This window comes from Callospermophilus lateralis, chromosome 3 (assembly GCF_048772815.1).
Source record: "Callospermophilus lateralis isolate mCalLat2 chromosome 3, mCalLat2.hap1, whole genome shotgun sequence".
In the NCBI taxonomy this organism is placed as follows: domain Eukaryota; kingdom Metazoa; phylum Chordata; class Mammalia; order Rodentia; family Sciuridae; genus Callospermophilus; species Callospermophilus lateralis.
In genome coordinates this window covers 196,879,761-196,907,440 of record NC_135307.1, presented here as the reverse complement: position 1 = coordinate 196,907,440, position 27,680 = coordinate 196,879,761, and the positions used below count along the sequence as shown (strand labels likewise).

The following is a 27,680-nucleotide window of genomic DNA, read 5'->3' as shown; positions in this document are numbered from 1 at the left end:
TCCTCAGGACCCTCCAGTTTGGCCACATGTCTGTCACGGTGGAAAACCAGATGGTCCACGAGACCAAGGGGGACACCGAGGCCCCTGGGGCAGAAGGCCTGCTCAGCCTGCGGCCTGATGACTTTGTCTTCTATGTGGGAGGGTACCCAAGCAATTTCACGGTAAGCCCAGCCCAGGCTCAGGGAGCAAGCCAGCAGCTCTTGCTTTCCTTGCCCTGGGAAGTTCTTCTCAGTGTTTAGCCTCAATTCATCATACTGTAGTCTGAGTTCCCATCAGTGTCTCCCAGGTGGGGGTTTCACTAACTGTGTGCTGTGCCTACAGCCCCCTGCACCTCTCCACTTCCCTGGTTACCGGGGCTGCATTGAGATGGACACTCTAAACGAGGAGGTGATCAGTCTCTATAACTTCGAGAGGACCTTTATGCTCAACACAGCCGTGGACAAGCCTTGTGCCCGGTATGTGTGGCCTGCTCTCACCTGCCCCCACCCACCCACCCTCCACTGACCCCGACCCTCTGACCTGCAGCTCCAAGTCGACTGGGGACCCATGGCTCACAGACGGCTCCTACCTGGATGGCACGGGCTTCGCCCGCATCGGCTTCGAGAGGCAGCCAAGCAGCACAAAGCGCTTTGACCAGGAGCTTCGCCTCGTGTCCCACAGTGGGATCATCTTCTTCCTGGAGCACCAGGCACGGCCCAGCCCCAGCCCTGCCCCAGCCCGGCCCCCCTGCCTCTGTGCTGACCCTTCCTCTACCTCCAGGGCCAGTTCCTGTGCCTGGCTGTGCGCGAAAGCAGCCTTGTGCTCCTCTTCGACTTCGGCGCTGGGCTGAAGGAGGCCATCCCGCTGCAGCCCCCGCCCCCACTGACTGCGGCCAGCAAGGCGGTAAGGCCAGCTAGGCAGTAAGGCCAGCGCGGTTGGGGGACAGGTGGGCTGGTGAGGACCTGCTCACAGCCACTGCCCCTCCAGATCCAGGTGTTCCTGCTGGCCGGCAGCCGCAAGCGCGTGCTGGTGCGCGTGGAGAGGGCCACGGTGTTCAGCGTGGACCAGGACAACGCCCTGGAGCTGGCCGACGCCTACTACCTGGGTGGGGTGCCTCCAGAGCAGCTGCCCCCGAGGTGACCATGGCACTGGGCTGGGGCTGGAGGGAGGCGTGGCCCCAGTAGCCCGAGGTGCCTGACCCTGCCGTCCCACAGCCTGCTCGGGCTCTTCCCCTCCGGAGGCTCCATCCGCGGCTGCGTCAAGGGCATCAAGGCCCTGGGCAAGTACGTGGACCTCAAGAGGCTCAACACCTCGGGCATCAGCTTCGGCTGCACCGCGGACCTGCTGGTGAGCGCCTCCCCTGGGCGGGCAGCCTGGCTCCAGGCCTGGCGGGCACTCAGCAAGCCCTCCACAGGTGGGACGCGCGGTTGCGCTGCACGGCCACGGCTTCCTGCCCCTGGCTCTCCCCGCCGTGGTGCCCCTCACCAGCGACGACTTCTACTCTGGCTTTGGCTTCCGCAGCACCCAGGACGGCCTGCTCTACTACTACACGTCCCCGGTGAGCTCGCCCGGGGCCCACTCCTGCTCCCACCTGCTGTGGGGACTGGCGGATTGGGAGTGGCTGGGGGGAGTCTGGGCACATGTCCTGCTGGCTCACCTGGCCACTGTCTGCAGGATGGGTCCTGCCAGGTGTCCTTGCAGCAGGGCCACATGGTCCTTCAGCTTCTGAGAACAGAGGTGAAGACGGACGGGGTCTTTGCTGACGGAGCCAGCCACTACGTCACCTTCTACCGCAACGGCAGAGAGTGAGCCCGCCTGCCGCGCCTCTGCCTCCACGGGTCTGGGCCAGGCCAAGGGGGCAGACAGGCCTGGACACCCCACACTTTCTCCCAGGCTTATGGTCTACGTGGATGACCAGCTGCAGCCGACGATGACGCACCAGGGACCTAGGCTCCCCACGCCCGAGGGCCCCCCGCAGCTCTTCCTGGGAGGCCAGCCCGAGTCTGGTATCTTGCCCAACTTCAGTGGCTGCATCAGCAACGTTTTTGTTAAGCGGTGAGCGTGTGGGCCGTGGACCGTGGGGCGTGAGCCGCTGGGCAGCCGCTGGGCTGCCTCAGCTGCTGACGCACCTGCCCCACAGGCTCCAGGGGCCGCAGCGCGTGCTCGACTTGCAGCAGAACCTGGGTGGTGTCAACGTGAGCACCGGCTGTGCACCAGCCTCCCCACGCGCCCAGACCCTGGGGCAGGGACCACGAGGACTGCGGTCTGCGGTGCGGAAGGTGGGGTGTCCAGGGTGGCATGCGGGGAGAGCTGGGGTGGGTGGGCTGGTGCCCCGGGCAGGTTGCCCTGCATCCCTGTCCATGTCCTCAGGCCTCCCACACCAGCCGTCGGCCCAGCCAGGGATCTGCCTGCATGCCACCCCTGCATCTCCGAACCATCCAAGATGCCTACCAGTTTGGGGGCCCCCTGCCTAGTCACCTGGAGTTTGCGGGTGTCCTGGTCCCCCAGAGGTAAGGGCTGGCCAGTCTGGGTGGGTGCGAGGGGCTGCCAAGGCAAGGCTGACACCAGGCTGGGCTTTCAGGTCCCACATCTCGATGCTCGTCCGCCCTGACGCCCCCCGGGGCCTCCTGCTCTTTGCTGCCCCCTTGACGGCTAGCAGCCCTTCCCTGGCACTCTTCCTGAGCCACGGACACTTGGTTGCACAAACAGAAGGCCCAGGGCTCCAGCTCCGCATCCAAAGCCGCCAGCGTTTGCGGGCAGGCCGGTGGCACACGGTGAGGGTGAGGGAGTCTGAGAGGGGGATTGGGAGGGCCCAGGAACACCTCTGACCAGCTCTGCCTCCCCAGGTGTCTGTGCGCTGGGAGGAGAGTCGGATCCGGTTGCTGGTGGACGGGACCCGGGCCAGGAGCCAGAAGGGACGCCCCCAGAGGGTGACAGCCCCCTGGTCACACACCCTCTTTGTGGGGGGCCTCCCAGTTGGCAGACACAGCCCCAAGCTCCCTGTGAGAACTTTTGCCCTCACCCTGTCCTGGCCTCACCCAACTACTGTCCCCTGCTCTCAGGAGCCTGCTGACCCCTCCTCTTCACAGGTGGCCACCGGGCTCAGTGGCTGTGTGAAAGGACTGCAGCTGAATGGGGAGCCCCTGGGGGACCCCACACAGATAGTGGGGGTCACACCCTGCCCCTCAGGCCCCCTGCAGGACGGCCTCTTCTTCCCGGGTGGTGGAGTCCTCACTCTAGGTTTGTGGGGACGGGAAGGCCCCGGGGGTGCTGGGAGGCTCTGGGCGGGCCCTCCTCTCCCACTGCGGCCTTCCCTACAGAACTCCCGGAGGCCACCCTGCCCGACGTGAGTCTGGAGCTGGAGGTGCGGCCCCTGGCAGCCACTGGCCTGGTCTTCCACCTGGGCCGCACCCAGGATGCCCCCTACCTGCAGCTACAGTTGTCCAAGGAGCAGGTGAGCAGGGCTGCTTTAGAGCTGCAGTGACACTCAGGGGGACTGGGGTGGCAGCCCCTGACCTGTCCCTGACCCCAGGTCCTGCTGCGGGCAGACGACGGGGCAGGCGAGTTTGCCACGTGGGTGACACACCCCACTGTACTGTGTGACGGGAAGTGGCACCGACTGGCAGGTGAGTTGGCTCCTTCATGGCCAGGGAGCTGGGGTGGACTCAACAGGGACAGCTGGAGAGCCTGTGCCTTGGCTGGCACTGAAGGGAGGGCAGGGCAGAGAATGGCACTCAAAAGTCGGCCCTGCAGCCATCAAGGGCGGGAGCGTGATCCGGCTGGAGGTGGACACACAGAGCAACCACACGGTGGGCCCCTCGCCGGGCACCCTGGCTGATGCCCCAGCACCGCTGCACCTTGGAGGCCTGCCTGGTGAGTGTGGCCTCAGCCACGTGGGGGACCTCCCTGCTGGGGCAGAGGTGAGTGGGCAGGCAACCACGGGACTTCCTGCCACCCCAACCAGCCCTCCTCGCCCTTCTGCACCTGCCCCAGAGCCCACAGCGACAGCGCCTGGACGCCCCACCTTTCAGGGCTGCATGAGGAAGCTGATGGTGAACGGGTTCCCCACTGCTGGAACTCACTCTGTGGGGGTCCAGGGGGCCGTGGGGGGCAGGGGCTGCCCCGCCTGGTAGTGCAGACCTCTCTCCAGGCTGTCCCTGCTGCCCAGCCCCCCTGCCCATGCCTAGTGGTGTGAGTCTGTGAACCACTGTCCTTCTTAAAAGCAAAAATTAAACGTTGTTAGCTCAAAACTGAAACTGGAGTGATGCATGTCCTGCAGGCAGAACATAGCGGGGTCTCCCCGGGCACAGAGACCAGAAGTGGCAGGTAAAAGAAAGGACCTTTATTTATCAGTAAGTCTGAAGGGAGGAGTGGTGGTTGCGCAGGACCCCAACCGCCACCAAGGAGCAGGAGCGCGCGCGGCTGCACACTGACCCTGCGCCCGCCCATAACTTAGTCTAGACTCATGTCCTCCTCCTCGTCCTTCTTGTCCTTGGCGTCGCCCTCCTTCGGCTCTGATTTGGCGCTGTTCTGCATGGCTTTGGCAAACGCTTCCACATCTGAAAAGCATTTCAACAGGCCAATGACCCTCCCCCAGGTCTGCCGCCCAAAGAGACAGAGGTGAGGGAGGAGAGGCACTCACCACCCTTGTTGGCGGCCTCCACAGCCTCCGCTGGAAGGCCGAACTGGCACATGAGGGGCCCCAGCTGCCCCGAGGCCAAGGCTGCGCTGAACATGCCCAGGGCCTGCAAGGAGAGTGCAAGCTGAGTGGGGGGGGGGGGGGGCTGCGCCCTCAGAGCCCCCTTGCTGGCTGCCAGCTCTGTGGGTGCCCTCCTCGGGGCCCAGGGCCTGGCCTGTCTACCTGCTGGAACTGGGGCGAGGTCAGTGTGTTCTGGATCTCCTCTGCAGTCTGGGGCAGCGACTCCCCCGAGGGCAGGTACGGCAGCAGGCGCTCCTGGACGTCCGCGTTGGCGAGGATGGGTGCCATGATCTCTGGCGTCAGCACGCTGGCCAGGTCCACTAGGCACAAACACACAGCCCTCAGTGGCCCGGTGCTGGCTTGGGCACCCATGGCGGACAGCAGGGGCCAGGAGAGCTGAGACTCCTCTCCAGGGCTCAGGCCTCAGCTCCGCCCCACACTGTCCTAAGCCAGAGGGGCTCCTGTGGCCTTACCTTGCTGGCTGCCCCCTGGCCCGGCCGGCACGCTCATGGTAGCTAGGATACTCTGGAGGTCGCTCAACTGGATGGGCTGGGCGGGGCTGGCTGCCGCGCTGGTCCCAGTACCTGAGCTGGGTGCAGGGCTTGGGCTGGTGGCTGCGGCGGCGGCTGGGGCAGAAGGGGCTGGGGTGGCACGGGCGGAAGAGGTGGTAGAGGACGGGGTGACGGCTGCCGACTGGCTCCGGGAGCTGGGAAGAGCGAGTGCTGTGTTGGAGCAGCGAAGCCTGCCCGGGGCCACCGTCCCTGGCAGGAGGCTCCCCGCCATGCTCATCTGTCCACCCCGTCATTACTGACGGCAACTACACGGCGGGCAGGGTGCTCCAGGCTCACCTGGACGAAGAGCTGCTCGCAGGAGGCCCACCGCTGCCCAGTAAGCTGGCCAGGCCCGGCCCAGTCAGAGCCCCAAGCCCACCTACAGGAGCAAGGAGATGTGTGCTCAGAACTCCCCTGACCCCAACCCACCTACAACAGAAAGGGAGATCAGAGCCAGCACTTCCCCCAAGTCTAGCAGGTCAGGCTCCCAAGTAGCCAGCTGGGGTCCTCCCTGGTGGCCTGGAGGGCCCCGCCACCCCCACCCCCCAAGGTAAACAGGCCCTGCCCGGGGAGGAGCTGGGCCAAGAGCCGGGCCTCACCCAGTCCTCCAAGGCCGGCTGGTCCGATGAGCTGCATGAGCTGGCTGTGGCTCATGTTCCCCAGCAGGCTCTGCAGGCCACCCTCACCTGGAAAACACAGGGCTCAGACGCGGGCCTCCTGTGGCTTTGTCCCAGGCCCGCCTGGCACCGTGACGCCAGGGGAAGTCCCGAGCCCAGCTTCTCCCTGGAGACTTAAAAACAGCATGCTAACTCAGAACTCCTGGCCCACTTAACTACGGGCCTGCTCGCGGTGGCGTGGCGACCTTACCGCCCAGTGCGGAGAGCTCGTGGCCCCCACTCCCACTTGCCCCCAGCGCCCCGGGCATCGGGGGGTTGTTCAGGTACTCGTTGACTTTCCGGCAGTGCTCCTCATCCTGGTCGGTCTTGGGCTCCTGTGGGGAGACCACGCAGCACAGCTGAGCCACCCAGGAGGCGCGTGCCCTGCTGCCTGCTGGAACCTGCACAGCAGCAGCCCTCGGCCCCAGCTTAGGAGACGGCACCCCCAGAGTGGCAGCAGGGTCTCAGCACTCTGCCACCTGCCGCTGACTGCTGAGCTGGAGGTGCCCACTTCACAAGGGACACCACAGCTCCGACAGCACTTAGCACCAACACAGCCGTGCCCTCAGCTGAGACTCCTTATGGTCTCCTCCCCTCCAGCTGGGGCCTTGCCTACCAAGGGAGCTGGGAGAGGGGCCCAGGGTGTCTCCAAACACCTACTACAGACCTTGCCAGGCACAGGGGACCCAGATACTGCCCCCGGGGGCACAGGGCAAGACGCACTAAATGAGTTAAGAATAAAGGCAGTGACAGAGGGGCGGGGCTCCGGTGGAGCGCTCCCTGGCACACACGAGGCCCTGGGTTCCTGGGTTCCGTCCTCAGCACCAACCACAGGAAGATAAATGAATACAGACATTGTGTCCAACCCACTAAAAAGGGACAGAAACCTGGCAGAACTCTGGGTCAGTCTGCACCAGCATGGGAGCCCCACTCACCGTCCCCCCTGGCCCCCAGGCACAGCTGAGCAGTGGAAGGCCCCTGTCAACTGCAGCCACAGCTGCTGCTCGCTAGACAGTGCTGGGAGGGCACAGCCCACAGTCTGCAAACGGACATGGCCACCTATGTCTGTCCAAAAAAAGGGGCATATAGGCCCTTCCCACGCCCGACCCAAGGAGCAGACCCGATGCCAGGTCCAGGTCACCAGGTGATACAGTGGTAGAGCCAGCAGTGGCTCCCCGACTGGATGGACCCAACAGCTGTGGGCACAGGAGGTCGCAGGAGGATGTCCCTCTCCTCCAGCAGCAACAGGGGGCTGTGTGTGGCCTGCTGGCCCTGCATCCCAGCCCAGCGTGGGCAAGCTGGCGAGATCCTGCCTCCAAATAAAAGGGAAAGGGTGGGCGTGGTCCTGTCTCTGCAGAGTACAGCCTGTCAAGATGCCTCAGGGAGCCAAGGTCCTGCTGGTCTGCCCAGCCATGTGCCTCAGGGCTTAGAAACCCCTCACTGTCTCCACACGCTGAACCAAGCTTCACCCAGACTGCCAGCGCAGCACCAGGCAGATGCGGGCAGCGTCTAACTTGACCAGTGCCACCTGATCACCACCCAGAGCAGGCAGGACACAAGCCCTCCCGAGTACCTGCATCCAGAAGAAGAGCCGCTTGGACCCAGCCTTAAACTTGAGCACGTAGACCCTCCCGCTGGGGCACTGAGGCACGCGCTTGAACTCACAGTCATCAGGGAAGATAATCAAGTCCTGGCGACCACAAGGAGGCCAGGGAGTCACACACCTGCCCTGCCAAGGCCCAGCCTCTCAAGAATTCCTGCACCCCAAGAGGGCGGGCCTCTCCAAGCCCCTCACCAGCAGGTGTCTGCGGGTGGATGAGCCAGGGTCAGGGTGAAGGGCAGGGTGCTAAGGGCCAGGTGGAACAAGGCCTCCAGATCCTGAAGGACGCTGGGGAAGGCGCTTCGAGATGGGACAAGAGGTGACTGACTTGCTCTGATTGTAACAAAGAGCAGCCTGGTGTGAAAACAAAGCTCCCTACAGAGAGCCCTCCTGGCCGTCCACAGTGCCAGGCAGCTGACCTTAACGTTCAAAGCCACGGACTGGGTCTCGGGATGTGTCACCAGTGACCAGGGTCGCTGCGGCACATGACCCTCCGTGGTGTGGCTGGAAGCAGCACCAGACAGCAAACCCGTGTGTGCCCAGGGGACCCCCACTGCCATCCAACTGTCTCGGCTTCGGGCAGCTCAGGCTGGCCGCACTTACGTCTTCCACGGTCCCAGATGTCCTGTCCTTCCAGCAGAAGTGAATGAGAGAGTCGTCTGTCTGCTGAATGTACACGAGCCCTTTCCGCTTGTCTGGAGTGACAGTAGTGCCTTTCAATGACATTTTCCCTGCCCGAAACTCCACCAGATACTTATTGGAGGACCCCCGAGAGCCTGGCACCAGGCTTGGGAACAGCGCGCCTGAAGTCGTCATCCTGAAAAGCAAAGACGGGCACGAGGCCCAGCGAGCTGCGGGCGGGCACGGTCCCGGAAAGCTAGCCGCCACCCCCACGCCCAGTGTCGGCCAGCCCCACGGCGCCCGGCCAACGGGCCAAGACCCAGGCCGGGCCTGCGGCTTCTCCGCTTCTCAAGTGCACCCAAGCCGCGCCGCCCCTTCAGCCCGCGCGCCCCGCGACGTCACCGCCCGCACTCGCGGGCCTCGCCGCGTCAGGCCGGGCACGGAGACCCGCTGGCCGTCTCCGCGGGGCACCGCCTCGGGGTGCCGCGCGGCTGCCCGCGTCCTGCCCTCTCGCCGGGCCGGGGCGCCCTCGCGGCGGCAGGCCCGTCCGGCCACCCTCGTCCGGCTTCGCGGAGGCCCACAGAGCCCTCGCCAGCCGGAGCCGAGCCAAGAGGGGTCGCGCGTTGAGCCCGCCGCCCGCCACCCGCGCCCGGCCCGCCCCGCACCTGGCTGCGCCCACCCTTAGCTAAGAGGCGCCGTCCGGGTTCGCTCTTCCTCTTCGGCGCCTGCCGGGCCCCGCCGGAAGCCCGCTCTCGGCCCGCCCCGTCCGCGTTCTGGCCGCCGATTGGGCCCCATCAGCCCCTCGGCCGGATCTATCCCGCCCACGATTGGTCCACTCGGCCGTCCGTTTTCCCGGCCCGCCCCGGCCCGCCCCCGCGCCGGCGGCTCCCTTCCGGCGGAAGCGCGGTCCCGGGGCGCACGGGCCAGAGAGGCCCCTATTGTTGCTGTGTCATAGGGGAGCGGCGGCGGCCCCTGGCGGCGGCGCCGGGAACGGCGGGCCGCGAACCCTGGGCACCGCGTCCTCACCCCGGGAGAGCCTCACCCCGGGAGCCGGTGGCTCTGCGCCGCTCTCCGGGCCGCCCGCGTGCGGGTGCGCCCAGCTGTGCGGGCCTGGGGCAGGTGTCGGCAGCGGCCACCAGCCGACCCTGCGGAGCCACCGCGCCAGGCCCGCAGGAAGCCAGCCCAACCCTCGTGCGTCCTCAGCGACGTTCCAGGCCTTGGACCCAGGAGGCGCGGGTGTCACAACGGTCGCACGGTGGCCTGAGCCGGGGCCGCCGACGGCCCGGGTTCCCTGGAGCGGGCGGCGCGCCTTTCCGCGGCCCGAGCGCCCCGCCGTGCCGCCCTCCGCTCCTGCCATGGACAGCGGGCGCGGGGCTCTGCGAGGGAGACCTGTAAGCTGACCTGGCTCCAAAAAGAGCCCAAGCGGGACGTGGCTGTGCGGGGCAGTGCCCTGGTTCAGTCCCCGGCGCGGAAAGAAGGATCCGTACAGAGTGGGCCAGTGCCCTTCCCAGCCCGGCCTCCGCTTATCCTCGACACTGCCCCGAGTCGGTGGCGCCCGGTGCCATCTGTCATTTTCTGGGTGTGCCTGTGTGACACTTGTATGTTCTTCAGCTTTTCCTGAAAAGTACTGATCCACTCGACGTTGCTTCTGAGCTGTGTCCACCTCACATGGCCCTGGCGCGGGCGACTCAACCCCAGCTGTTCTGCTGTGGGAAGCGCACCTCCTTCTCCGGTCTTGGTGAACACAGGCATTGCTTCGTTTTTTTACTACAGTGTTCCAATTTTAGATCAAAATTTAACTGATCTAAATTGTCTGAGAAAATAGCTGTTTTCGTTATTATGATTATTATTATTGTACTTGGGATTGAACCCAGGGGTGCTTTACCACTGAGCCACATCCCCTATTTTGAGGCAGGATTTCCCTAAATTGCTTAGGGCCTCACTCAATTGCTGAGGCTGGCCTCAAATTTGTAATCCTTTTGCCACAGTCTCCTGCTTCCCTAGGATTCCATCCTGTGCTACCATGCCTGACTTCACTCAAGTTTAGCTTAGACTCACCAGAGGTGGGTCTGTGGTCCGGATTGTCTGCAATGCTGAATATCTCCAACCCAGGGCTTCACTTACCCAGAGAAGCTTTCTAACACTGAGCTACACCCCCAGCCCTACTTTAAATTAGTTAATATTCTTAATGTCTTCCTCTTAATCTTTTAAAAATATTTTTAGTTATAGATGGACACACAATACCTTTATTTTATTTATTTATTTATTTTTAACAAGGTGCTAAGGATCAAACCCAGGGCCTCACACATTAGGCAAGTGCTCTACCACTGAGCCACAACCCCAGCCCCCTTCCTCTTAATTTCTAATATGGTAACTATCAATAGATAAAGCCCACATGAGCAAGAGTTCTTTGGGGGTCCTCCATAATCATGTGTGTGGTGCTAGGGATGCAACTCAGGACTCACACCTGCTGTGTGAACTGTCAGCCAGTAAACATCTCCAGCCTCTATGATTTTTAAGAATCTACAAGTGTCCAGAGACCAAAGAGGCTTGTGCCACATCACTGACCCAGTGTGTTCATGAGAATAGGGAATAAAGTGAGGCGACCCCGCCTGGCTCTCCAGGCATGTGGCCAGCAGGCAAGTACCACTTGTTCAAAGTCATAAAACTAAAATGTGCCACCAGCGGCCGTAGCTAATGCCACTCTGCAGGATCCAGAGTCCACCCTGCTTCCTCAGGGCCATGAGCAACAACAGCCCTGGCCACCAAGGGCTCTGGAGTCAGGGTTTGCTCCAAAGGAGCAGGAAGCCTGTGGCCAGGGCTTCAGAAAGCAGAACGCATCATGCATGCTTCAAGAGGTGTTCCCCTTTCCTCCTGTGGACACTACAGTGAGGGGTGGACAGGCATTAAGGAGGCTGTGCCAGGGTCCTGTGGCTGTCCTGGCCTGGCAGAGGGCCTGGGCACAGCTGTGGCTGGTAGGCTCTCAGCGCCCCCTGCTGACACAGTGTTGTCAGGACTCCTGCACCCTGGGGGGGGGGGGGGACGCCTGTACAAGGAGGCTGCCTGGGAGATGATGGTGTCTGCAGAAGCAGCAGCTCTGCCAAGTCACCCTTGAGCTGCAGGGTTCAAACTCACCCATCAGATTTTCCAACGAAGTCTCTGTTAGTCCCGTTTGACAGCCCAGGGCTGGGGCAGAGCCCAGAGGCAGAGCACTGCCCAGCATGTGCGTGGTCCTGGGTCTGATCCCCAGCACCTCAAAACAACAAAACCCAGCCCCCACTGCAGAGAGCAAGCCCCCCGCTCTGGGTACCCTTGGTGAAGGAGGGCAAGCAGCCACACACACAGGACACAGCCTGCAGCTCACCAGAGCTTGTCCAGACTGCCAGGGCAGCATGGCGGGGCGGGGGGGCGACAGGGCTCCCCCATGCTCCTCCATGAGGGGAGTGCAAATTATGCCTCACCCTTTAGAATGGCTACAAGCAGGGAAGAAAGTGCAGGTGCTGGGGATCCCCGGTGGGACCTGGGAGACACCTTGGCAGGTGTGGGCCTTTTCTTAACACTTTTATTAGCAGACTTGAGTTCCTAGAGCAATTTTAGGCTCCCCGCAGAACTGAGCAGAAAGTGCAGAAGGTCCCCACTACCCCTCCCCACACTGCCACCTCCCCAGCTCAGCACTCTGTCACGCGGACACCTCCCTGGGACACGGGGCCATCGCCCACATCATATTTACATCATGTTCACCTTTAGTTTATGCTACTGTAGCAATGCCCCAGACGGAGGCACACGGAACAGAAACTCACTTCCAGCAGTTCCGGAGGCTGGAAGTCCAAGGGTTCCATGTCTGGAGGCGGCTCTCTGCTTCCTAGATGACCCTGGTGGCAGAGTCCTCTGGAGGGGAGGAACACTGCACCCCCACATGGGGCAGGCACAAGCGCTGTCTAGAGACCACTGCAGGACATCTCCTCCACCAGGGCCTTATTCCCTGCCACAAGGGAGGGCCCTCTTCTCAATCCCATCACATTGGTCATTAAGCTCTAATACCTGAATTTTGGAGGGACACATGGAAGCCTGGCAGCTTGCACGTCCCAGGGGTTCTGACACTTTATAACAGCATGCTCCCACGGCTAAGTCTCGCACGGAGTCCACCGCCTCCTCAGTCCCTCCCCTGAGCACTGACTCTCGTACTTTTCATGTATTGGTGGTACTAGGGGATGAACCGGGCCTCAGGTGCACTAGGCAAGCTGAGCTACATCCTCGGCCATTCTTAGTACCAGTCAGGGCCTCGCTAGGTTGCCCAGGCTGGCCTAGGCCGTGCCTCCTCCTAGCTCGCCTCTCGGGTCCCTGGGATGACAGGAGTGGCCGCTGTGCCCAGTGCCCCAGGTTTCCGTGGTTCTGTCTTTTCTGGAATGCCGCATAGTTGGAATCAGACAGTGTGTCGCCTTTTCTTGCTGGTTTCTCCCAATGACATGCGTATGGCTTCCTCCATGTTGCTTGTGGCTTGGAGGTGCGTCTCTTAGCACGGACTAGCACCCCAGCATCTGGGTCTCCTGCTGAGGGTGTCCTGGTTGCTCTGAGCTTTTGCAATGATCATGAAGCCCTGTAAGCATCTCTGCACAGGTGTCACATGTTTGTGGGTGACACTAGCCTGGATTCTGTGGCAGGAGCATGTCCGGTTTCCTAAGGAGCTGGCTGTGATCTTCCAAAGCTGCAGGACACTTTGCACTCTTGCTGGCTCAGCTGAGAGCCACCCTCCACTTCCTGTCAGCGCTGGTGTGGGTGGGTCTCAATGTGGCCTCGGCCAGGTGTGTGGAGTCCTTCCCTGAGGCCACCTGTGCCTGGCCGTGACTGCTGCCTCCTGTGCAGCTCTGACACAGTGGCAGTGCTGTGCTGTTCGTGGTGAAACATCCAAGGCCACGTGTCCCAGCTCATGCCGCCGAGGTATTTCCCCGGAGAAATAAAAACAGGTGCCTACACTAACACCTGCACACAAATGCCTGAGGTGACCTTTTCCACAACTGCCCCGAGTGCAAAACTCCCCACCGGTGCATCAAGGTGCGTGAGGCGTGGCAGGACACCCTGCCAGCCCACATGCTCACGGCAATCCAGATGTGCCATCCCGCAGCTGGACTGTGGCAGGAAAGAACCCCTGGGACCAAAGCCATGCTGGGAGGCCAGGGCTGGCAAGGCCTGTGACCAAGGGCCCCCATGGGGCTCGCCACAGGGTCAGACTGGGGGCAGCTGGGGCATGAAACCCTAATGGCCTGGTGAGGGCAGTGACACGCTCTGCGAGGACAGCAAGACACAGCAAGTATGTCCTAAGAGCAAAGCCTCCAGAGCCCGGCCACCAATGGACAGCTGCCCCACTTGGCTCCCCTCCTGGGTGGCAGGCAGCTGCTGGGCCTCCTGGAGCAGAGCCAGGCAGCACAACTCTGCAGCCAGTGGATTCCACGTTCCAGGTGTCCACACAACTAGAGGCACAATCAAGGCTGCTGCCCCCCAGAGCCTGGACCCTTTGTCGCCCAACAGGAGTGGCGAGTGCCCCCCACCCCTCCACCATAAGCAGCTTTGACAGACAACCCACTGCTGACGCTCCCAAGGAGCACGTGGTCCAAACACCTGACACAGGCACGAGGACTTGCTGGTAGCCATCTGTGGCCCCCCTTCAGAAAGGCCAGGGCGCAGAGACCGTGCGACGCGGTTCCCGTCAAGTAAATGTCAGCTTCGGCCCATTTTCAGACTAGAAGCTAACATTTCATGACTGGAAGCTGACATTTATATTCACGGAACTGGGATCTGCCCAAAGTCCTCAAAAAACACCACCAAGAATGACGGAGCCTGTTAACACAGGTGGGTATCGACGGCGCCACCGACCCCGTCAACGTGGGGGCTGGCAGTTACTGAAGACCATAAAGACAATCCGTTTTGCCACATCCCCTCTGCCTGACATTTTCCTGCCCCGTGGGCAGGATGAGGTATTGGTGAGGGCCAGCCATGCACAGCAGTGATGAGGACGCTGAGCACTTAACAGCCTGGGTGCCCTGCCTTCCCGAGCGTCTGCCAGGAGAGCTGTCCTGAGAGCAGTGCCTGGGCAGGACCACTGTCCCCCAGCGTCCCACCAAGAGAGTGCTCAAATGCAGCGTCCCTCTGCAGAGATCTCAGCTGGCTTGCAGAGGCCTACCAGGAGCTGTGGATACGGCCCGACAGAACACAGCGGGGAGACGGCGGAGTGCCCTCCAGGCCCGGCTGGCTCCCACTCCACGTGGAGAGCTGTGGGAGCACACAGGCCTGCTGGGTGGCTTCCAGAGCACTGTGTCCGGCAGTGGCCAGATCTCGCTGGTACTGGTGGCAGAAGCACTTACGCTCCCTCTAGGGAACAGCAGCATTCTGGAGGGGTCGGTCCTGGTGCAACCTAAAGAAGCCAGATGGTGGGTGCCACAGGGACCGGGCCTGCTCCTCTGAGCCTTCTCATGACCAGAGGACACCTGGCAGGAGGATGCGGGTGCTGGTGCAACCTGCTCCCGACTCCACCTGGAGACGTGCCAGAGCGGAGGTGGTGTGGCTGACACCTCAGACGCCACCCGTCCGTTAAAGATCTCTCCTGTCAGGCGGGGGCATGTACCTGGAAACCCATCTACCTGGGAGGCTGAGGCAGGAGGGTTGCAAGTTGGAGGCCAACTTAGCGAGACCCTAGGGGTGTAGGTCTGTGGTAAAGCACCCCTGGGTTCAATTCCCAGCATCACAAAAACAGAATCAGATCCCCAGTGTGCCTGAGCCTGTGCACTTTTCGGTCAGAAGCACCTCAGGCCTTGAGGGCTGCAGGGCGGAGTCTGTCCCCTTTCCCGGAGGGCCCGAGACACCAGCTCCTCTCAGGGTGCCAGCTGCGTAAGGCTGCACTCCCAGGCAGAGGGGGATCAGAAGCATCTCCTACGTCCTGAGGAGCTCGAGACCAGACACGGGCATTCCGCAGGTGTGCATGGTGGTTTTGAAGGTGCCACCGATTACTGATTGCCTTGGCACACAGCTGTCTCTGTCTTGTTTTGGGCAGTCCTAGGGGTTGGACCCTGGGGTGCTCTACCACTGAGCTACATTCCCAGCCCTTTTTAATTTTTTTTAAAATTTTGAGACAGGGTCTAAGTTGCCCAGGCTGGCGGGGAACTCCTGCTCAGCCTCAGAGCCACTGGGGTGACAGGCAGGGACCCCATGCCCGGTTCACGGCTGTCTTTCCTATCACCCTCCTACCTTTCCCCTCTGGCTTTTGACTTAGGCACATGCTCAAAGGGACTCGGAGTGGAAACACCCTCACTCCCAGTTTCTAGAGCTACAAACCAAGCTTCCAAACCCGCGTTGGCTTTTAAAAGAGTTTTAATAGCAAAGGTGTCTCTGAAGCCTGGGCACACGGGTGCGCCACCTCTGCTCAGAGGGCCTGACTCCGTGACCCGCACTCATGCATGGCCAGGTGTGTACCGTGCAGGGGCTTGTGCACACACAGAAAAGAGCTCCCTGTGACCCATGGTGCCGACACTTCCACATGAGGGAACTGTCCCTGACAGAGGGATGTGGAGATGGACACACTGCTGTGGTTAAAGGACTTTAATGACTCAGGAAAGCAGGTCCTGCCTCTAACCCTCAGGCACAACCCAATGCGACTCACTTACACTGCAACATGCATGCTGGGAACACGGGGACACGAGACTGCTGTGGGCACAGGGAGGTGGTGAAGAATGAGCCCTCAGAGGTGTGGGTGAGGGCACCGTGCCCGCCGGGCCTCGGGAGCACTGTGGCCAGAGGAGCTCACCCTCACAGCAGCACCCCTGGCCGCCTCGGCTCAGAGGCTCGTTGGGACGGTCCAAACGGGGAGAGGAGCGCATTTCTGCTTTACAGCAAAACACCATTCAAGTAGCTTTAACTTAAATATTTTAAAATTAATCTTTACGTTTCTCAAGATTGGTAAAAAATACAGACTCTGACAGCTTTCATGTCACTGGCCTGGCCACTCGGGGAGCCTCCACTCCCCCTTGCTGTGATCCTGATGGCAGTCCCTGGCCTCCTGGTTGCTTTCAAGATCCACCTGCCCCTCTTTTCAGAGGAGCACACACCCCCCCCCCCCCTTAGCTACCGATGTGGTGACCGAGCGAGCGCGGCAAGCCCAGCCAGCCTCACTCGGCCCCCGATGGGAAGGCAGGGTTTCCTTCTGAGGCCTCGGGTGGCGCTCTGTGAGGGACTGCCACAGCGAAGTGGGTCAGATCCTTGGTCAGGGATGAGGTCACCTCCACCACCTTGGCCAGAGAAGCTGGGCTCTGCCGTGGCAATACTCAGAGCGCCACTCGGGGTCCGGCTTGCAGGCCTCTGGGCTGGGCCTCCAGGCCCTCAGTAGATGTTGGGGCAGTCCGAGAAGTTCCGCTCGAAGTAGTCCCCTGCGTAGAGCCAGTCGGGAGTGCCCGTGTGGGGGTTGTCGCCTGGGTGGAACCACCTGTGGAGCACAGCGAGGTGGTCGCAGGGCCCGGCCGCCACCTCTGCCCCTGACAGCAGCCCAGGGGACTTGAGAAACACGGCTCAGGGAAGCACCTGCCACTGAGTTCCCCATGTCACCCTCGTTCCCCAACAAAACCACCAGGATCTGCCTCACTTAAAGCCCTCCCCAGCAGGCCATCCTCAGAGAGTGGCCCTGGAGCAGAGAGGTGGTGCTCCACAGTCACAGCGCCCTGGCCTTGGGCTAGCATGTCTGCCATGCGGGGCAGGGAATACAGGGTGTTGTGTTCCGAGGACAAAGTCACCGTTATTCTCACAACAAAGGTTTTTATATTCTTAAAAACAAGAAAGGAGTTCAACTGTTCTTTCCTGGAGCAAGGCGAATTCAAAAATAAAGACAGTAAACTACACTGGATGCCTCAGCATCAAGAATGGGCTTCAAAACCCCCAACCTCATTGTTAAGGGGCCTTGAAAACAAAGACACAAAGAATGAAGCGTGTGGGCTCAGTGGCCACACCTGCCATCCCTGCCACCAGAGGCCTGAGGCAGGAAGATGCAAGCTCCAGGCCAGGCTCAGCAACTTAGGGAAACCCTGTCTTAAAATTTTAAAAATTAAGGTCTAGGGGCCTGGGATGTGGCTCAAGTGGTAGCGCGCTCGCCTGGTGTGCGTGCGGCCCGGGTTCGATCCTCAGCACCACATACAAACAGAGATGTTGTGTCTGCTGAGAACTAAAAAATAAATATTAAAAAATTCTCTCTCTCTCTCTCTCTCTCTCTCTCTCTTTAAAAAAAAAAAAAAAAATTAAGGTCTAGGGATATAGCTCAGTAGTAGAACTCCCAGGCCCCCATACTGAAAAGAAAGGAAAAAAGAACGGCACCCAGTGGTGGCGCCTGTGGCCAAGGTCCTGGGGAGGTGGAGGCTGGCCACCCAGGGAGCCCCTGTCCCAGAAAACAAGAAGCCTGGTGAGAATGACCTGCTCCCAGGTCCAGGGGTGTCTGCAAGGACTGAGACTTCCACACACACTGTGCTTAATCTCCCTGTGCTCAGTCACCATGCACCTGAGTCCTCAGGGGACAGGCCCCATTCATGCCAGGACCACCACAGGAGGAAGCAAGGTGACAGCTCTCCGTACCCCTGGGCTCCACCCAGTCAGCACAGCAGAGGGGCCACGGCAGGCTGCGTGCCTCTTGTCCACAGCTCTCCGAAGGACCTGGGCTTTGGTCTGGAGCTGAGCTGCAGGCCACAGTGGGGCGTGGCCTCTGCCAGTCTTGCCATGGGTGCCAATGTAGAGCGTCACCAACCCTCATGGACCCTTTTGCTTCAGTGAGTAGCCAAGTTTGAGCTACATTTTATCCTTAAATTGGCCACATTTGACAAGAGTGCTGTGTGAGGCTATGAAGCAGGTCAGCCAGGCCCAGGTCTGAGGTGACCTGGCCTTCGTGCACAGCCTGCTCCAGTGGGTGACTACAGGTTGGTGCGCCACCCAGGGGCTCAGGCCCTCACCTACGTGTCGAGACCAGCACAGTCAGGGGGTGGGGTCACTGCCTTTATGCGCCATGGAATCACTACAGCTCACCACCAGGCGTACAGGGCTGAAGCCCCAGGAGTGTGCAGGCCCTCCTCCGGCCCCCTCACCTGGTCCGCCACTGGGCCTCTTCTTTGGCACGCTCCCTGCGGGCCTCCCTCTGCTTCTCTTCCAGCCGCTCCTTCTCCTGGCTGGCCAGATCTAGTCCAAGCAAACAGATCTGGCTAAGGGTTAGGCTGGTTCAAACCTTCCTGAAGAAGCCAGAACCTTCTGCCTGCCTTGGGAGGACCCCTCCCAGGTGGCTGCCTGCGCCCGCCTGTTACAGTGTGTGGGGAACCAAATACAGAGCCACCCGAAGCCCAAGCAGGAGAGCAGGTGCTGGCGGCCATCAGTCCCCCAAAGCGTGCACATCCTGAGCCCAGGGCATGCCTGCCTGCTCTAGACAGGGATGGAAGTGGCCCCCGCAGCACCCTCATGGGGTGGGTTCTCTGCTGAAGCACCAGGATTACAGCAAAGCCCGGGAGCCCGCTGGACAGGTGTCACCCTGGGAGTCCTGCTGTCACCCGGCCTGCACTGGGGGGCAGGGAGCAAGTGTGGGGTCAGGTGGAAACCTGAGGCCTGCCCAGCACAGCGAGGGGGTGGCAGGGGCTGCTCGGGGGCTCCCTATCAAGGCTCAGCTGAGGGAAGAGCACAGACGAACCATGCAGGCGGCCTGCGTGGACTTGGAATGAACTCAGACCACTCCGCATCCACCCACACCGGCACTGTGAGCCCAGCCCAGCACGTACCCATGTTGCCATTCTCCATGCCGCGGATGTCGGGGCGCAGGCGGCAATCTGTGGGTGGCAGGGTCTTCTCCATGCCGGACTCCAGCTCGTTGAGGCTCACAGTGAAGCTGGTGAAGTTGTACATCTGTGGGGAGCGCGACAGCACGTGGTCAGCGCCACAGTCAGTCAGAGCCACAGGCACTCTGGACCTGCTGCCAGCAGCCACACAGCACCCACTCTCCAAAATGCCCTGTCAGCCCGCACCCCTAGGCCCGCCACCCTGTGACCACCCATGCCCAGGGCCGCAGGCTGACTCCCAGCATGGACAATGGTGTGTCGACAACCGCAAGCTCTGCTCAGCAGAGGCCAGACTGCCATCCACTGCACACACTGCACCCCTGCACTCGCCCCTCCAGGTTGGCTCCTGGCTCCCACCTGGCCTCCTCTTCTCTTCCTGTCACATCCAGCAAATGGCTCGAGGGCCACAGGAATGCAAATCCCCTCTCAAACAATTCCCAGGGTGCCCACGTCACTCTGCAAAAGCTAGGGTGGTCAGAATCCCCTGCATCCTGCCCACACGGGCCCCGGGCCTGTGGCCCTCTTGCACACTCTGCTCCTGGCCATCCCCTCTGCCTCCCTCCTGGACCCCTCCACTGCAGCCTCTCTGCTGCGCCCTGTGTTTCCCTGGTACTTCTAATGGGCCACGTGGTTCCCAGCCAAGTGCCCACTGCCTGCCACCAGACTGGCTGGTGCCAAGGGACTCTCCTGTTCTTCTTGAGTCTGCTCCCAGAACCCTGAGCCCACTGGCAGGCAGGAGGCACTCAACAGCACCACTGAACAAAGGATGAGGGAGCGAGTGTTGCTCTTGGGGCTGGGAATATAGCTCAGTGGTAGAGTGCCTGCTTTGCATGCACGAGGCCCTGGTTCGATCCACAATACCAAACAAACAAAAAAAAGAGGCTGGACTGGAACTTGTGATCCTCCTGCCTCAGCCTCCCAAGTTGCTGAGATTACAGGTGCACCAATTATTATTCTTAAAGAATTTCCCTCTGAAACTATTTCTCTAAAACATAACTGAAAACAGTGCTGCTGAGCTGGCCATCCCTCCCAGCCCAGCAGCGGTGGCTGTGGAGAGGGGCTGTGCTCCCCGTCCTCTCTACAGAGCTGGAGATTGCTCTGGGGACCTGTGCTGCTCTGCCAGCACCCTGCCACCAGGCTATGGCCCCGGTCTCCCTTTTCTTATTTTACACACCCTGTTATGTGTGCAGGCCACAATACCACCACAGAAGTCGCTAAATAGCACACAGACTTCATGCCTATATAATTTATGATAGATATGAAGTGACATAGTGTGTAATGTCTTTTTTGGCTTGTTATATGGAGCAGTATGGTTTATTACGGAATAGATCCTAAGTGAGGTTTTCAAGGGTGAACGCCACAGTGCCCTGAGTATCTGCACAGGTGAGGGACTGCACATGGTGGTGCACACGGCACTGCAGCTGCCAGGAGCTGGGGCAGAGGTCCCTGCACCCAGGGATTCAAGGCCAGCCTAAGCAACACAGCGAGACTCTGTCTCAAAGACGAGTCAGCAAAACAGACTCTACAGAGAAGCTTGGATCCCTGCCCTCCGTGTGTGTGTGGGGGGGGTGCTAGGGACAGAACCCAGGGCTTTGTGCATGTGAGGCCAGCAGTCTACCAACTGAGCTCTATCCCCAGCCCGGGAGCCCCCCTTTTTCTCTTAGCTGTAGGTGGACACAATACCTTTGTTTTATTCGTTTACTTTTATGTGGTGCTGAGGATGGGACCCAGGGCCTCACACTTGCTCGGCAAGCTCTGTACCACTGAGCCCCAGCCCCAGCCCTGGAGCCCCTTTTTGATGAAAGGCAGTCACTGCGGACCTCAGAGGGCAGGTGGGGCATCTGCTTGGTGGAGGAACTGGCCAGGGCAGCCAGAGCCGCCGCACTGTGATCTGTTGGGAAGACGCAGCGCTGCCAGGCCGCCAGATACGAGGTCTCTCGGGAGCTCTGCAGTGGGGAGGCCCTGTGGCTGCATCACGGGCACCTGCTAGGGTGGCCGCTGGGAAGGCCAGCTGTGGAAATGGTGCAGTGGTGTGATGGGGCTCCCTGACCCAGGGACAGCCAGCTGAAGCTACAGGCAGGAAGGCACGGACGCTGGTCAGGGGAGGATGAGGCAGCAGCTGACTAGGCAGTGGGCAGGGTGGAGCTAGAGGAGGCTGCAAGGCACAAGGCACAGACCTGGGCTGAGTTGGGGGGCCGGCTGTTGACCCTCCAGAGCAGCCTGCTGCCGGGAATGACTGGCACGGTCTCCTGGGCCATGGGCACGTCATCAGCTGTGTCCCCAGCCACCTCGCTGGCGATCTCAGGTCCGACGTCCTGCAACACAGGACCCCTCAGAAGAGCCTCCCAGACACTTGAGACCTGTTCCCAAGCCCCCAGGAAAAACAAGGGTCAAGTTTTTTCTTTTTTTTTTTTTTAACTAAGAAGAAAATCAAACTGGGCATTATGATGCATGTCTATAATCCCAACTACTAAGGAGGCTAAGGCAGGAGGATCATAAGTTTGAGGCCATCCCCAGCAACTCAGCAAGATCTATTTCAAAATAAAATGAAAACAGGGTTGGAGGTGTAGCTCAATGATAGAGCACCCCTGGATTCAATTTCCAGTTTAAAAATATATATATACACACACATATATATAAATGATTTAAATTTTTTTTTAGTTGTAAATGGACACAATACCTTTATTTTGTATACTTATTTTTATGTGGTGCTGAGGATCAAACCCAATGCCTCACATGTGCGAGGCAAGTGCTCTACGGCTGAGCCACCCCAGCCCCTATTTTTTTTAAGTCAAACTGTCTCCCTAGTTGGTGATACCACCCACCCTCCAGCTTATGAACAGAACTCGGGCTCCTGCTCTCTGCAGGGCCAGCACACTGGGCTTTCCCTCCTCCTGCAGAGAAGACAGGCAGGGTGGCAGCAGGTGTGCTGTGCCCTCCTCTGCGTGTGGCTAGACCCTGTGGGGGCCACCTGCCTAGCAGGGGACTTGCCACACCAGTGCCAGGGGCTTCCCTGGATGCTGCTGCTGCCCTCAGGCAGGAAGCTTCCCCAGGGCTGAGCTCATGGTGGCTGGGCAGCTCGAGGTTGAGCCCCAGGGCCCACCCCTCCTTGGGAGAGACACTGCTACGCTGTCTTCAGAGCCCATGGGTCCTAGGTGGAGAGGACAGTGGTCACTGGATGCAGCTGTGGACCCACTTACACCCAGTGGTCAGCACTAGGGAGACTCCCATTCCAGGTCACCCAGAGCAAGTGCAAAGCTGGTGAAAGCACCCCGTGACCCCACCAAGAAGACTTCCCACTCCAAGTCTACACAGCCGGCTGAACCAGGGTGCTCTACACCAAGCTACATCCATACGTCCCAGCCCTTTTTCGGAGACTGGGTCTCAGTTGCTGAGGCTGGCCTGGAACTTGCAATCCTGTTTTAGCTTCACAAGTTGCTAGGATTACAGATGTGCACCACCGTGCTCAGCCCAAACCTATGTGAAATTTTCTTTTCTTTTTTTTTTTTTTAACGAAAGAGAGTTATTAGGGGAGCTGGGATTGTGGCTCAGAGGTAGAGTGCTTGCCTAATATGCGTGAAGCACTGGGTTCGATCCTCAGCACCACATAAATATAAAATAAAGATATTGTGTGCACCTATTACTAAAAAATAAATATTAAAAAAAGAATTTGGGAGATACTAAAAAAAAAAAAAAGAAAGAGAGTTATTAGGAAAGATGTGTAGCACCATGCATGAATATCATAACATGAAAACACTCAGACTCCTGGAAGGGGCTGAGGAGGTTCAACATTTTTGTGAAATAAATACTGAAGATCTTGAGTTGGGCACATGGGTTCACATCTAGGAAACATACCATCCCTTCTGTATTATCATGTCTGTTTTTTGTTTTTTTAGCATTTATTTTTTGTGGTTGTTACAGCTGGACACAACACCTTTATTTTATTTATTTATTTCTATGTGGTGCTGAGCTCAGTGTGGCTGGCCCTGCAGAGATAAACCCAGCGCCTCGCCCGTGCTAGGTGAGTGCTCTACCACTGAGCCCCAGCCCCAGCCCCTCAGGTCTGGTTTGAAGCTCAGGAGTAACGTGTCTTAAGATCACTGAATTCCCAAGCTCTGGGAAATCCTTGGCAATACTCTGACTGCTGGACAGATCACCTGGTTCCCAGGATGGGAGAAGCAGACGCGTGGCTCATTTGGCTTTTCACACACGCCTAGGGGATGTACTTGAGCAGGACCCTAAACCCAGAGCTCCCAAAGACATGGGCTTGCATGAGGCTCCAGCGGCTGCTCCAGCCAGGGAGGCAACTGCAAGCCATGGTTTAGGAGAGCAGCCGCGACACCACAGGACACAGGAGACCCACTGCCCAGAGCCCAGACAGACAAGCATCTCAACAGATTCCACACACTCGTCTCTCTTGGCTGCGGCCAGGAAGGCACCACACCCCCCGCAGGCAAGCGGAGGGCGAGGCTGACCCAGAGCTCCAGGGAACAGCACGGCCCTTGCCACAGGCTCCACCGCCCAGAGTCTGCCCAGAGAGCCACTCACCAGCCTGGCCTTCCTCTGGTGGTCCCCTCTCCTCTCCTGCTTCTTGAAGGACTCATAGGAACTGGGGTCGATGCCCCACAAGCACTCAGTCCACTTGCCGTAGATCATGAAGAGCTTCTTTTTGCTGTAGCAAAGGGTTGGGAGCTCGGTCAGGGCAGCCAGCAGCCACTCTGCGAACACAGCTCCCTGCCTTTGCCGGCGGGGAACGTCCCCTTCTGGCATGTGCTCTAAACTGGGGGACACCACTGGGTATAAATGCAAAGACGAAGACGGACTTTTAGGACACCGCTCATGTCACTCGAGAAGGACTCCTCCTAACCCTGATGCACCAAAGCAGAAAAGAGGGGAAGCCACAGAAGGCTAAAAGGGGCCTCAGGCTGTAGGAGGCGGCAGACGCACACTTCTCCAAGGGCAGAGCTGTAGGTACCCGTCTCTTTCTTTTTGCTTGGGGATGGAACCTAGGACCTCACACACGTCAGATAAGTGCCCTACCGCTGAGTCACATTCCCGAGCCCTAGAGTCATTTTCCAAACACACTGGACGTTCGCATGCTTGTAGACCTTCCATTGACCACACCAACAACACTTGCTTCCTCCGTGGCCACTGCCTGTCAGTTTCACCTCATGACAACCCTGGGGCTCTCTGATGCTGGTCCCTTCCCGTTTTCCTCGGCCTAGGAAGAGCATGTGGTGGCTGTGCTGAGTCTATGCCCTAGTAGAGCAGGCCTGTCTCGGGCACCCTGCAGAGCCAGCCTCAGACAGCTGCCCATCTCTAGAGGAACTGTCCTCAGGTTTAGGATGGCTTTCTGATTTGGATCCTAAAGGTCTCCAAAAAGCTCATGTGTCAAAGGCTTGGTCCCCAGAGCAGAGGTGGGGCCTTTAGGAGGTCACTGGATCATGAGGGCGCCCACCCCATCAAGGGATCAACCCACCAATGACTTCATGGTTTCATGGGCTGCTGGCCAGTGTGGAGACTGTCAGAGGTGAGGAAGCAGGTCACCGGGGGCATGTCCTTGAAGGGTGTGTCTGTCCCCTCTCCCCTCTCCCACCTCCTGGCCACCAGGAGCTAAGCAGCTTTTCTCTGCTGGGCCCTCCCACCACAATGTGCTGCCCCCACAGGCCCAGAAGCAACTGGGTCAAGCAACCATGGACTAAAACCTGAAATCAGTAGCCAAATCATCTCCTGTTCAAGTGGTTTCCTCAAGTATTTCATCATAGCGACAGGAAGCCAGCCCACAGATGGAAAGCCTGGGGCCAGGCCCACTGTACACGCTCTGCGCCACAGGTGCCAGCCCCAGCCCGGCAGCCCACGGCCCCACAGACACAGCAGCCTCAGCAACTCCACAGGAGACTGGCCGCAGTGCTGGCCACTGAGATCCCACCCACGGGGCCGCTGTCCTCTAAAGTCCACATGCTGGGTCCTGCCATGCACCAGGGGAAACACTGTCCGTCTCAAGTGTGACGGCATTTTACAGGCAGGTTAAACAGGTAAAATCTGGTACTCGGGAGAAGGTGGAGCAAAACTACTGTTTTAAGTTGGAAACTAGAGTTTGGGAGCTAGAAGTAATCTCTTATATGGCCCTAATTCCTTGCTAAAAAAAACTGATAAATTTGAAATCTAATACATAAAGAAATTAACACAGAGTGGGTTAAAAAATCATGAAAAATCTGTCATAACACCACCAACCATTTGTCTGCTTGCAAAAATTTGTTGAAGTCCCTGGTGTAGAGTGGAATGAACCAGGCCTTGCCAACAGCACCACACAGGCTACCACCCATCCGCCTGGGGCCTGGCACAGCTGCAGCAGGGAAGGGACACTGGGTCAAAGTCTGAACCTCAGCTCTGCTTGTAAAACTGCACTTCTCTCCTGAGAAAAAGCTCTCATTTCTCAGGCCAACTGGATATTTTTCCTTCTGGAAGGGAATGGGCTCCACTCTCCAGTCACCAGAAGCTGCTCCCAAATGGTCTTGATATGGGCTGGGTGGGGCTCAGTGGTGGAGCACCTGCCTGGCACGCGGGAGGCACTGGGTTTGAGTTTTAGCATCGCATATGAATAAATAAATGAAATAAAGGTCCATGGACAACTAAAAAAAAGACTGTCTTTATTTTCTCTTCCTGAACAAAGCGTCTGCTGTGACAGGCGCCTGGGTGGGGCATGTGCGGCCACTGGCGCCCACTCACGTCACAGCACCAGCCTCCCAGGCTGTTTTTTCTGAGGAGCTGGACTGAGCCCAGGGCCTGTGCGTGCGAGGCAAGCGCTCCACCAACGAGCTGCGTCCCAGCCCCCAGACCTACTTTTTGTCTTGAATGTGCCCTTCCACTCTGTGAAGCTCCTTCCCAAACAGCCCGCATGGCCTGAAGTTCAGCACACACTTGTCGCCGGTCCTGTGGGAAACAAGCACGGGCAGGCGTTCACGACGTGGGAAGTCCTGAAAGGCCAGCCTGCGACACAGCAGGGCCGGAGGCCGGGCCTCGAGGACGATCAGTGCCTCAGGAGGCCCAGGCACAGAAAGAGATACCACAACTTTGGGGTGAGGACTATGTGATCCGGTAAATCTACTAAAATGTCACTTAAGTGCTCATTTCAACTCAGTAAATTTTATGATTAGAAATTATATCTCATACTTAAAAAAACAGTAAGTCATGAGTTCCCAGCATAAGGTATTACAGCCTGGATACTAGGTGATGCCAGGTGGTCACTGGTTTTTCCCAATAATGACTCCACTCTTCAGTTTAAAATTTCAAATAAATTAACCACTCAACCAATGTGGCACACTCGCCCTGACCTCAGCACTGGCCGGGACCAACCTAGCCAGCCAGGGCAGGGGCCCCTTAAGATGAGTGACGGGAAGGTGGCTGGGCAGGGCCTGGGCGTCACCTGTGGTTCAGGATCTCCACTGTCCCGTACTGCTCTATCCACAGCTTCCCAATGATGACATTGTGCACACAGCAGGTGGGATTGGTCCAGGTATAGGCTTCGCCATGTCTGGAACACAGAAGAGAACGTCAGGCGCAGCGATGCACAGGCCTGTGTGACCCGAACGCCAGACCAGACATCCAGAGCGTGATGCCAAGCCTGCCAAGAGTCGCCCAGGGCTTTGAAGTCTCTGCAGTGCGGCCCATAAGCTCAGAGTGCTGGTGGAATTTATTTCTTCTTTCCTTTGTAGCATCAACAAAGCTTTCTACTTAAATGTCAAGACAAGTTAATAAGCAATAAAAGAAGACTGAGACAAGAGAAATGGCTTTCCTGTGAAGTTGTCAACAGAAAACCATTTCACAGACACACCATGGTAATGCAGTCCTGAGGAGCCCCCGGCCTGTGGGGGGTGCACCCAGCCAGGCAGGGACACAGGGAGCAGGCATGCTGTCCACGCGCTCCACTCCTTCCCATGGACTCTTCCTCCTCCCAAGCAGCCCTTCCCAGGAGAGACTCCCACGTTGACGGCTGCAGCACAGAGCGGCAACAAAGAGCCGACGGGGCAAGACCAGCTCAGGGCAGGACAGTGCACCACACCTGCACAGAGCCCCTGGAATTTCCTAGGGGACCTGAACGCACTGACCCAAAGGGCCTGCCACTTTTCAATTCCGTGCACCCCACCCCCAAAAGAAAACACATGAAGCAGCTCTGGCAGCCGAAATTTACAACAGGGACTGCCTGCAGGGTCTGGTGGTCACATTCTGGGGGCGGCAGTGGGGGTCAGTCCCCTCCAGGTCCTCAGTGCACTGTATGGAAAGCAGCTAGGTGGGCCAATGGCAGGAACTGCACTGGGCGCGTGCTTGGAGCAGCTGCCGTCAGCAAGACCATCTCAGAGGACTGGCCGCCAAGGAGGGCCTGTCTGCAGTGGGCCTCGAGCTCCAGGGTGAGCTGGAGGTTTGCTGCCCTCTGGCACCTTCGGTGGGCGCTGGACTAGAGGAGGGTGGCTGCTGTGACTTCCTTCCAGGGAGGGCCTCTCCCGGGTCCTCTCCAGATGGAGGCAGGAGACCTCTCAGAGGCGCTCCAGCAGTCCTCACTGCCACTCTCGCCCCTGTGCGCACAGGCAGTGGCTGCGCAGTCTATGTGGAGACGCAGGGCACACAGCGGCTGGGGCTACAGGGGCCTTTCATGGCTGCTGTCTCCCCAGGACCCCCTGATAGAGGCCAGCGCCATGCCCAGGCAGCCCTGGGAGGAGTTCCTGACCAGGAACG

The 27,680-nt window shown here is 59.4% G+C and overlaps 3 protein-coding genes across 11 annotated transcripts in view; 1 reads left to right on the top strand and 2 right to left on the bottom strand.

Annotated features, from left to right (window-relative positions):
• The window catches only part of Lama5 (laminin subunit alpha 5), a 45,384-nt gene extending 41,149 nt beyond the window's left edge, over positions 1-4,235 (top strand). For all 3 annotated transcript variants that reach the window (XM_076852084.2, XM_076852083.2, XM_076852085.2), the window contains 18 exons: positions 8-161; positions 322-455; positions 526-688; positions 760-882; positions 967-1,115; positions 1,194-1,326; positions 1,394-1,537; positions 1,654-1,784; positions 1,873-2,034; positions 2,120-2,258; positions 2,350-2,489; positions 2,561-2,753; positions 2,826-2,981; positions 3,069-3,219; positions 3,300-3,433; positions 3,512-3,605; positions 3,733-3,852; positions 3,973-4,235. In XM_076852084.2, coding sequence (XP_076708199.2) covers positions 8-161; positions 322-455; positions 526-688; positions 760-882; positions 967-1,115; positions 1,194-1,326; positions 1,394-1,537; positions 1,654-1,784; positions 1,873-2,034; positions 2,120-2,258; positions 2,350-2,489; positions 2,561-2,753; positions 2,826-2,981; positions 3,069-3,219; positions 3,300-3,433; positions 3,512-3,605; positions 3,733-3,852; positions 3,973-4,112 — 2,560 coding nt within the window. In that variant the 3' untranslated portion in view covers positions 4,113-4,235. The remainder of the gene's footprint in view (positions 1-7; positions 162-321; positions 456-525; positions 689-759; positions 883-966; positions 1,116-1,193; positions 1,327-1,393; positions 1,538-1,653; positions 1,785-1,872; positions 2,035-2,119; positions 2,259-2,349; positions 2,490-2,560; positions 2,754-2,825; positions 2,982-3,068; positions 3,220-3,299; positions 3,434-3,511; positions 3,606-3,732; positions 3,853-3,972) is intronic.
• Positions 4,236-4,306: 71 nt separating this feature from the next.
• Positions 4,307-8,887, bottom strand: Adrm1 (ADRM1 26S proteasome ubiquitin receptor). Of its 2 annotated transcripts, none has more exons than XM_076852082.1 (10): positions 8,786-8,887; positions 8,089-8,302; positions 7,459-7,575; positions 6,097-6,220; positions 5,829-5,915; positions 5,527-5,608; positions 5,152-5,384; positions 4,841-4,998; positions 4,622-4,724; positions 4,307-4,538 (listed from the first exon to the last, which is right to left on the bottom strand). In XM_076852082.1, the coding sequence occupies exons 2-10, from the start codon at positions 8,299-8,301 to the stop codon at positions 4,432-4,434; spliced, it is 1,224 nt and encodes a 407-aa protein (XP_076708197.1). In that variant the 5' UTR covers position 8,302; positions 8,786-8,887; the 3' UTR covers positions 4,307-4,431. The 2 variants fall into 2 exon arrangements, with proteins under 2 accessions (XP_076708197.1, XP_076708196.1); XM_076852081.1 differs by having other exon boundaries at positions 8,772-8,877.
• Positions 8,888-16,003: 7,116 nt separating this feature from the next.
• Osbpl2 (oxysterol binding protein like 2) overlaps positions 16,004-27,680 on the bottom strand; it is a 31,867-nt gene continuing 20,190 nt past the window's right edge. For all 6 annotated transcript variants that reach the window (XM_076852073.2, XM_076852080.2, XM_076852075.2 and 3 more), the window contains exons 8-14: positions 26,374-26,481; positions 25,791-25,880; positions 23,496-23,619; positions 21,125-21,262; positions 18,891-19,014; positions 18,213-18,303; positions 16,004-16,576 (exon numbers count right to left, since the gene is read on the bottom strand). In XM_076852073.2, the coding sequence (XP_076708188.1) occupies positions 16,474-16,576; positions 18,213-18,303; positions 18,891-19,014; positions 21,125-21,262; positions 23,496-23,619; positions 25,791-25,880; positions 26,374-26,481 (778 nt within the window). In that variant the 3' untranslated portion in view covers positions 16,004-16,473. The remainder of the gene's footprint in view (positions 16,577-18,212; positions 18,304-18,890; positions 19,015-21,124; positions 21,263-23,495; positions 23,620-25,790; positions 25,881-26,373; positions 26,482-27,680) is intronic.

Excerpts from the sequence above, each read along its gene's own strand:
- Adrm1 (XM_076852082.1), bottom strand. The coding sequence starts at position 8,301 with ATGACGACTTCAGGCGCGCTGTTCCCAAGCCTGGTGCCAGGCTCTCGG. Across the intron at positions 6,221-7,458 it reads GGCTCTTCTTCTGGATGCAG|GAGCCCAAGACCGACCAGGA; the intron begins GTACTCGGGAGG and ends GTCTCCCCACAG. Across the intron at positions 4,725-4,840 it reads CCTCGCCCCAGTTCCAGCAG|GCCCTGGGCATGTTCAGCGC; the intron begins GTAGACAGGCCA and ends CTCTCCTTGCAG.